We start from the raw sequence: 9,924 nt of genomic DNA, 5'->3' as shown, positions 1-9,924 counted from the left end.
AGTTTTGAAATCAATTACATGGGATACTTTTAAATATTGTATTTTGGTACAGTCAAGTTTTTCCTAGTAAATGGGCACTACCGTATATTTGGAGAAAAGATATTGTAAGTGAAGTCTTTTCTCAGTTTGGTATCAAGAATATAGATAACATATTTGAATAGAAGAGTGTATTTAACTTATAGAGAGCGAAACTTTAAACATAAGATTCATTCTCTAGGTGAATGAATGATTGACAGGGAAAGGCAGAGAGAGAGAGAGAGAGACAGAGAGAGAATACCAATAAATACTATACATAAAGTAATACATGTGCTTAAGTGTTTTGCATGCATTATCTCATTTCATCCTCACAATATCCTATGCAGTCATAAAAAGGAATGAGATAGTGTCCTATCCTTATTCATGTGTTCACTGAAGTAGCACTTTTCATTTTCTTCAAGAATTTTTCCTTTGCATTCACAATTTGGTTAACTATTTTGCACAACAGGCCTACGTTTTGGCCTGTCTCAACTTTCAACATGCCTTCCTCACTAAACTTAATCATTTCTAGCTTTTGATTTAAAGTAAGAGATTTGCAACTCTTCCTTTCACTTGAACTTAGAAGTCATTGTAGGGTTATTAATTGGCTTAATTTCAATATTATTTTGTCTCAGGGAATATGGAGGCGCAAGGAGAGGGACAGAGATGGGAATGGCTGGTTAGTGGAGCAGTCAGAACACACACAACATTTATTAAGTTCATCATCCTATATGGGCACGGTTCATGGCTCCCCAAAACAATTACAATAGTAACATCAAAGACCACTGAACACAGATTACTATAACAGATTAATAATAATGAAAAAGTTTGACATATTTCAAAAATTGCCAAAATGTGACACAGAGGCATGAAGTGAGGACACGCTGTTGGGAAAATGGTGCTGATAGACTTTTCTGAGTTAGGGTTGCTACAATTATTTAATTTGTAAAAAACACAGTATCTGTGAAGCATAATAAAACAGGGTATGCCTGTGCTAACTGAGAAACTTACTATGTCAAAGCACTTCACAGGCAGGGGATAAAATGAGGCTGTGGGATGGAATGGTTGACCTAGGATCTCATTGCTAGAGCTCAACTTCAAACCAAGATCTGGTTGTATCTCCAGACTAAGCTCTTGGCCACAGTAGCCCCTGACCCGATCCTTTCTAATGTGAGAAACCAGAAGTCTACATAAAATTCCAAAACCTGCAACACAATTTGAAAGAAAAAAACTGCAAAAGTCAAGGAGAGTATCTGCGGATGTTGCAAATGATCCATTCTAAGACAAAAGCCTCTTGAGCTCTCTCTACATTTTGAAAGTTTGAAAATACTAAGTAGACTCCTCCAGCCAAGTTGATTCCTGCACATCAGCTGTAAATGTCAGCAAACACACCTTGCTTGGGATCCCACACGGAGGATGATGAGAACTCAGGCTATAGGGGCAGAGCTGTGTCCTGGGGAGGCTCAGTCACACTGAGAAGTGGGAATCTTCTGAGAAAAGGGGAGCGTCTGGCCTGGAGGGTACATGACCTTATTTGTTTTTTAGTTTTTTATTGCTTTGTGACAAATTACTACACATTTAGTGGCTTAAAGCAATACTCACTTATTAGTTCACAGTTCTGTAGGTCAGAAGTCCAGCAGGATATGTCTGGGTTCTCTGCTCAGACTGAAGTCAAAGTGTCAGCCACTGTGCTCTCATCTGGGGCTTGGGGTCTCCTTCCAAGGTTATTCTTGTGATTGACAGAATTCATTTCCTTTTGGCTGTGGGACTGAAGTCCCTGTTTCCTCTCTGGCTGTTAGCTGGGACCGCTCTCAGCTCCTGGAGGCTGCCCACATTCCTCCTGTGGCCTCCATATTTAAACCAGCAACAGTGCATCAGATCCTTCTCTGACTTCTGGCCAGGTGCGGTGGCTCACGCCTGTAATCCCAGCACTTTGGGAGACCAAGGTGGGATGATCACCTGTGGTCAGGAGTTCAAGACCAGACTGGTCAACATGGTGAAACCCCGTTTCTACTTAAAAATACAAAAGTTAGCCAGTCATGGTGGCAAACGCCTGTAATCCCAGATATTTGGGAGGCTGAGGCAGGAGAATCATATGAACCCAGGAGGCAGAGGTTGCAGTGAGCTGAGATGGTGTCACTGCACTCCGGCCTGGGCAATGGAGCAAGACTCTGTCTCAAAAAAAAAAAAAAAAAAAAAAAAAAAGATTTCTCCGACTTCTGCTGCTACTGGCAGCCAAAGTAAACTCTGCTTTTAAAGGGTTCACCTGGCTGGGTCAGGCCCACTGGAATAACTTCTATATCTTAAGGTCAACTGACTTGGGACTTTACATCTGCAAAATCCCCTCACAGCAGTACCTAGGTTAGTGTTTGGTGAGTAATCTGGGAATCTTGGGAGTCATCTTTGGAATCCTTCCCTCCATGGTTTTAGAAAGGTCAGTCTGGCCATAGTGTGGATAACATATTGGGAGGGACAAGACAGACAGCAAGCGGGATCTACTAAAAGCTGTGGCAATCATCCTGAAAGACAGAGGAATGGGCTTTGGATGAGTGAGAAATGATTTAGACACAGCATAAAGACTTCTTGCTGGCTGATTAGCTGTGGGAAGGAGGGGAGGGAGAGTCAAGGTGGACTCCCAGGTTTTGCCTCAAACAACTGAGTAAGTGAAGTTGCCATCCAAAAAGATACTATGGATACACAGGTTTTGGAGTGGAAGATAATGAATTATTCCTCTTCATGTTGAGTTTGAAAGGAAGACAGCCAAATGGATGATAAAAATGGGGGATCACTGGTTAACGCAGGGGTTCTCCAATGGAGTGATTTGGCTCCACAGAGGACACTTGGCCATGTCTGAAGACATTTTTGGTTGCCATAATAGTGGAGGCGTTATCCACATTGAGCAGGTAGAAAGCAGGAGTAAAAAATCCCACAACACACAGGACAGCAAAGGTTTTGCTGCCAAATGTCAATAGTGCTGAGGCTGACAAACCCTGAGTCAGAGGCCAGAAATTAAAGCCACAGGAGTGAAGAAGAGGGCCCAGAACAGAGCCCTGCAGAACCCCAGCCTCAGAGCAAGGGAAGCCAGCCCGGAGCCTGAGAAGAAGCCAGAGAAGGGGAGGCCAACCAGATGCACAGTGCAGAAAAGCAGGCAGAGAAAGAGGTGTTGATTCTGGCAGGTGTCAAGAGCTGCTGCGAGTCAAGCAAAATGAGGAGTAAAAAACCATCATTGATTTAGGGTGACCGAGGCCACCAGAGGCTGTGCCTGAACAGTTTCAGTTGAGTCATGGGAGCGGACGGCTGTCTGCACTGAGTGAAGAGTGCACTCTTGAGAGAGGAGGTTGGGGCAGCAGCCACCGGAGACCAGGCTTCTGAAGACCCGGAGACACCTCAAAAGGGATGTGGGCTGAAGGGATTTGTTGCCACGGAGAGAACTGAGATCTGCAAATGCTGATGGGAAGGAGAAGAGAGAGGAGGAGATCACAGAGTGAGGCCCCTGAGAAAAGTGTGAGAACAGAACTAAAGGCACAATGTCTCTTCCAGGCCCTGCCAGCAAGTGCCCCCTAAGTGCTGCATCCCAGGTGTGCACCTGAGTCCCAGTCCTGCCCAGGAGAGACTGGCCTGATGATAGAGAAGGAGAAGAGGTGCCCCCAGCAACAGGTGTAGGTGCAGCTGCAGGTGGGCTTGGCAATTTGAAAGGTGGAATGCTGGGGAGACTTATCCTCCATGTAAGCAGCAGGGATCACTTTTGAAAATAAAGGAGAAAGAAATGGATCAGAGGCTTGAGGCGGGTGTGGAGGGCTGTTCTGTTTAGAGAACCCCAGCAGGACTCTCAGGCAGGGCACAGTCTTTTTCCTTGTTATTTCTTTCCCGAGATTTTTTTTTCTCTTGGAAAATTCTCATCAAAGTTCCATGCAAGACCATTTAAGGGTTAACACATTCTCCTCCAAAATGACTGCAGTCCCTCTACTGAAATTCATTTTATGAGTCCAGTCTGTTGAAAGATAAGGAAACTATTACAGTGGAGATGGAAGATGGAAATTAGGCTGAGAGAGCAAAGAAGGGTGAAAAAGATATGGACATATATATCCATGGCACAAATTTTAATGATTTCTGTAAAGTATAATTGAGGGAAATTACAGGAAGTTTCATTTGATTTTCTTAGAGGTCCTGAAACTCACGAGTGTTACAGAGTTATAGTATTTACAGAAAGAAAGGCTATTAAAATTCAAGAGAATTTGGAAGGAACTGACGTCCTTTTTTAAAATTCCTTTACATTGCAAAAGATGACCTAAGCTATTCTTTAAAATTCAACATCTCTGATTTTATTCTCACAGTAGTGCAGTTAACTGCAGATAACATTAGTTCTTCCTATCAAATCATTGTGTTATTCCACCAAGGTTGTGTGATGGGGATGAGGGGGAGGGCGGCTTCGTAAAAGGCACCTGGGACTCCCACTACTGGCATTCCTTTGAGAAAAATTAGAAATCTTTAGGAAAGGGGGAAGGAAAAAGAGGGCAGAGTCCAGCCGAAGAGCCGACCTCAAAGAACCATTTCGGGGTATTTCTTTTCTCTTCACTGCTTGGGAACTGCCTTCAGTTCACCCACCACTTCCGAAGGGGCTTCACTTCTAAGGGGAGAGGCCAACGTCCCAACAGAGGGTCTCTCACCTCTTTCCGCCATTTGTTAAATGGTTCCATAAATTAGTTGTTTTACATAAAATTTGGAACTACGATCTGGGAGGCCTAGGGGCTGCACCACCAGTAAGTCGCCGACTCAACCTGGGCCCTTTAACCCCCAAACCCAAACTCTCTCCTGGATCGATCGAACCGCTGGCCCCAACCTAAAAGCCTCCTCCACCGCCAAAAGTCAGGAAGGGTTGGTCCTTTTGTTTTTCAAATGAATTGAAATTAGATCCACAGCCCCGCGTAACGCTGGGGAATACCCAGGGAGAGGCCAGCTTCCAGGAGGTCAGCCCCAACACCGCGGGCAGGAATTTGGAGGGATGGGGAGGTCTCCTCATCTCTGAGCCTTGAGCACCAGGCCTCAATTTTCTCCTCTTTCTCACAGGTGCCCGACTCCGAGTCCGGGAGGCGGGCGCTCTTCCCAGGTACCCAGCCCAGCGCGGCGCGTCAGCCTGGGTCCATCCTCCGCCACCCTACAGCGCGGGGAGCAGGGGAGGCCGAGAGCCGGGCAGCGTGGGGGGACGGGAGAACCCGGGCTGCAGCATCCCCCGGAGGCAGCAGGACAGGACGGCTGGCGTCGGACGCACTGCAGAGACGTCCATGTTTTCGGCTTGTCCCCCGACAGCCGGCAGAGAGCTTGACTCCCTCCGCACTGCGCTCCAGAGACCACAGCGCGGAGAAACCTTGCGGGGCCCCGGACTCCCAGGCTTGGGAAAAGCGATGACTGCCCTGGACGGCTGCGGCGTCCGAGATTTCCAGGGTCCCGACCCTCCCTGGGGTACGCGCGACTTCGGCGCAGATGTCAGTCCACTGCCTTCGCGCGTTGAGGGCGCGAGGACTCCGGACGACCCCAGGACTACTGTCCACGCCCAGCCCCTCGTTCTCCACCGTGCCACCTCCCTCTGCGGCTCTAGCCTGGAGATCTACGGACTTCATTGCGATCTCTTGAGCAGTGTAGTTGCCCTCTAACCTATCCCCGAGTCCCGGGTAACCCAGGGGCCCCGGCGAGGCGAGTTTCGTTGGGGGAAGATGTCCCCAGGCGAGAAAAGGGGCCGCGCATTGGACGGGGCTCCCAAGCCAGAGCCCTGGGGGCCTTGAGGAGTCGTGGTACCGTCTAGGGAAGTCGGGGCTGCAGGGCCCATGAAATCAGACGAGGCTACGGACTTAGGGTCCCTGCAACCAAGACTGCGAGCGACTGTGGACTCGGGACGGATCGCATAAAGGAGGAAGGGGGAATCAGAGGGGCGTCCGGTCGGGGACGTGTCAGGCCTGGGCGGGGCAGAAAACTGACACCGGGGCGAGGACAAGAATTTCGCTCCTCCAGGGCTGCCAGGGGAGGGGCTCGCCACCGTCAATCTCCTTGGGCTCTGGTCCCGACGGTGTTTAAAGGGCGGAGGGCTGGGCCGGGCTGGTCGCACCCCGGGGCTGCTGGTGGCCAAGCTGGATGGGTCGCCCATGAGCCTCGGTGCGGCACCGCTGGCCCAGACCCGGGCGCGGCTGGACATGGCCACCTACTGCAAAGACCTGGGCTCCTCCTCGGCCCCGCCCGGCCAGGCCCGGGCCACCGCGCACCCCCCGGGCTATGAGCATAGTGATCTGGGCGCAGTGGGCGGGGGCCCACGCCTGTGGGTGAATGCGCCAGCGCTCAGATCCAAGTCCTACGCTTCAGGTCCCGGGCCCGTGCCGCCCTACGCGGCCCCCGGCTACGGGGCTCCCGGCCCGCTCCTTGGCGCCCCGGGTGGCCTGGCGGGCGCGGACCTCTCCTGGCTGAGCCTCTCCGGCCAGCAGGAGCTGCTGAGGCTGGTGCGGCCGCCCTATTCCTACTCGGCGCTCATCGCCATGGCCATCCAGAGCGCGCCCCTGCGGAGGCTGACTCTCAGCCAGATCTACCAGTACGTGGCTGGCAACTTCCCTTTCTACAAGCGCAGCAAGGCGGGCTGGCAGAACTCCATCCGCCACAACCTGTCGCTCAACGACTGCTTCAAGAAGGTGCCCCGCGACGAGGACGACCCAGGTAACAGCTGCGCGCCGGCTCGCTCCGTCTAGGACTCCCGGTCTTTCCGCCGTGCTGCGCGCACTCGGCGGGTGGCAGCGACCTCGGACAACCTAATTCCTCCCTGAGCGTTGGGGATACCCGGGGGAGAGAGAGAAGGGGGAGATGTGCTTAGCCATGAACAAGTTCTCAGACAGCGGCAGTGCCCACAGGCCCGCGTTTACAGTGTGGCGGTCCCGGGGCTCTCAATCTCTGTGCGCTCCTTCGGAGGAAGAAGCGGGAGAGCCAGCAGGCTGGGTGACCTTGGGAGTGACTCAACTTACCTGGGCCTCAGTGCCCTACCCGGTAAAGTGGGGAAGACAGCGCCTACCCCAAGGATAGGCAAAACAAATAGGATGCCCATTTGGAAAGCTCTGGAGCCTCCCTGGGGGCCCGGCGTGGTCTGCGATGTCCTTGGCAGAGCGGCTGGAATCCCACGGTTCGCATCCCGCAGGCCTTCCTTCACCTTAGCGGGTCTCGGGCCTTTCCCAAGGCTCCCTTCCTCCTCCTTTCTGGATTGCCACTTTCTTCCCAGTCCGGCTGTGGAGGCCCATTGGATACACAGTGTCCGTCAAGGGTGGGATGGGGGCGAGGGCCCAGACCCTCTGCAAGGGCCAGCGGGGGATCTTTCTGAAGCTGACCTCCTCGCTCGCTCACACCACGGGTCCGTCAAAGCTCGAACTTTCTGAACTGGGCTGTTTCTTCTAATGCAGGTAAAGGCAATTACTGGACCCTGGACCCCAACTGCGAGAAGATGTTTGACAACGGGAACTTCCGAAGGAAGAGGAAGAGGAGAGCTGAAGCCAGCGCGGTCTCGCCCTCGGGAGCCAGGAGCGAGGGAGGGGCCGAGGCGCCCGCGCTGGAGCCCCCGGGCGCGGCTTGCCGGGACCTGCAGGCTTCGCCCTCTCCATCCGCACCCGAGGCCGCCACCTGCTTCTCCGGTTTCGCCTCCGCTATGAACGCATTGGCGGGCGGCCTTGGCACCTTCCCCGGGGGCCTGGCGGGCGACTTTTCTTTCGGGAGGCCGCCTCCGACGGTGGCCGTCCACGCTTCCCAGACCCTTAGCGCCTCGCCTGGCTTCGCCCCTGGCCACCAGACCGCGGCCACTGGCTTCCGCGTCAGTCACCTCCTCTACAGCCGGGAAGGGACCGAAGTTTGAAGGGACGCTGGAGGCTAGCCGGGTGCGGTGTCCAAAGGTGCTGAGCTCAGGCCTCCGGTTCCCCCTGGTGACAGCCCCACGTGTTGGCGCCGAAGGCCTGGGTGCCCTGGGAGGACGCGCAGAGCCGGGAGCGGCTTGGCCAGCAGGGAGCTGGGCTGAGCAGCTCTTGGGCCTCGGGGTGGGTGGCCGTCTGCTGTGCACCCCTCAGCCAGGCGACCTTCAGAGCTTCCCTGCTCTGCCTCTAAGTCGATCCCTCCTGGGCCTCCAGAACCTGTGCTCTCCAGGGATTTGCCTTGAAGGGGCGGCGCGGTTGGCGCTCAGCTCCAACGTTTCCCAAGCAGGCTGGCTGACTCCAAAGAGCCTTAGAGCAGGTGGGAGGAAAGTGGGCTGCCAGAGCGGCCCGGGGGTGGGGGCCCTTTGCACCTCCACCCAGCTTGGGTCACCTGGCTCAGGGCCTTCCCTCCTGCTTCAGGGAGGCTGCTGCAGGGGCTGGAGGACAGAGCTCAGGAGCAGCCACAGTGGTGGGGTCCAGGTGGGCCAGGAGCCTGCAGTGAGGGGATCTGAGACTTTTGGGATTGGGTCCTGTGTAAGGAAGGTCTTGCTAATGGCTGAAACTGCCGGTGGTGGGAGGGAGAAGGGCTGCCTGGGCAGAAAACGCCCTTGAGATACCAGCTCCCTCCCATGTCACACAGCTCTGGTCCTTGATGACCCCCCTGTAGGACAAGGCAACTCCCCAGGGCCCCGTCATCACTGACCACAGGAGCGGTGCCTAGCACCCAGGAGTTCCCCGAGGGTCTAGGTTTGTTTCACCCCATCCACACTCACGCTCACACAGGCTCATGAAAGGGCACACCTGTTTTGGTCTCTTTCCCCTCCAAACCCACAGTATGGGCCAAAGCTGCGCCTATGTTCAGAGCTCCTGAATAGCAGCTTGTGTAAATTGGACCCTGCCCCACCTGGTTCGTTCTTAGACATGGTATCTTTGTGAAGCACAAGGAGCCCCCAGTCACTGGGAAGAGGAATTTTGGCCTCTGTACTCCTCAGAAGTCCTAAGTGCCCCAGTCAGATGCCCTGAGTCGTTGTGGCATCTGGGACTCCCTGGAGATGGGCACGTTGGTGGGGGGGTATCCATCTTGTTGTTGATGGGGGGCACCCATCTTCCCTGTATTTTGGGGGAGGATGGGAGGGGGCCTTCCCAGGAAGAGAGTGGAGAGAGGATACTGTTAGTTTGGAGTAGGACAGCTGGTTTAGCAACCCTAAGCCCCAGCCACACAGGTGTTCCTAAGACATAGGTATTCCTAAGACACAGGTATTCCTAAGACACAGGTATTCCTAAGACACAGGTGTTCCTAAGACACAGGTGTTCCTAAGCTGCCCGCAGCGCCCCTCACTGCTGCTGCCACCAGTGCTGGAAATGAGAGCAGCGCACCTGTCTGTCCCTAGAGCTGACTCATCATGGCCCTGCTGAAGAGTGAGGGGTGTGTGTGTGTGTGTGTGTGTGTGTGTGTGTGTGTGTGTGTAAGACAGACAGGGAGGGAGAAGGAGGGAGGCAGGGGAACATGGAGAGAAGGAGCCAGGAGTTGGGATAAACCTGGTGCCTGGTCATGTGTTTCATCAGCAGTGGCTCTTAACTCCGTGTGGCATCTATGCTGCTGCTCCCCACAGGCAGGTGAGCAGAGCGCCAGTTGTGTCGAAGGTGATGATGTTGGCTAACCAAACTCACAACCAACCCACAATCTCTCTTGGGGGGACACTCCCCATATGTAATACAGTTAAAGAAGGCCAGGAAAGGAAAAGAAATTCCTTAGCTTATACATTTTTAAAATTATATCTTGAACTTATTTTAATAGAATAAAATGCTAAAAATAAAGATCAATATACATAGCTTGCATGTGTATGCTATTTTGTATAAGAATTCCACTGCTGTCACCAACATCCCCATTTCAGAGACTGAACTTGCAGAAAAATTGGAAAGAACATTTTCTAATTAAATTTGACAACAATCAGAAAATACAGTGGACAGCTGGACAATCAGT

At 52.9% G+C, this 9,924-nt stretch overlaps 1 protein-coding gene and 1 pseudogene across 1 annotated transcript; one reads left to right on the top strand and one right to left on the bottom strand.

Moving 5' to 3' along the window:
* Positions 1-4,855: 4,855 nt before the first annotated feature.
* Positions 4,856-5,667, bottom strand: LOC105470547 (uncharacterized; annotated as a pseudogene).
* Positions 5,668-6,200: 533 nt separating this feature from the next.
* Positions 6,201-8,058, top strand: LOC105470556 (forkhead box I2). The gene is made up of 2 exons (XM_011722651.3): positions 6,201-6,711; positions 7,443-8,058. The coding sequence occupies exons 1-2, from the start codon at positions 6,201-6,203 to the stop codon at positions 7,886-7,888; spliced, it is 957 nt and encodes a 318-aa protein (XP_011720953.2). The 3' UTR covers positions 7,889-8,058.
* Positions 8,059-9,924: the final 1,866 nt, after the last annotated feature.

This window comes from Macaca nemestrina, chromosome 9, assembly GCF_043159975.1.
Source record: "Macaca nemestrina isolate mMacNem1 chromosome 9, mMacNem.hap1, whole genome shotgun sequence".
Taxonomy (NCBI): Eukaryota; Metazoa; Chordata; class Mammalia; order Primates; family Cercopithecidae; genus Macaca; species Macaca nemestrina.
This window is presented reverse-complemented; position numbering and strand designations above follow the sequence as displayed.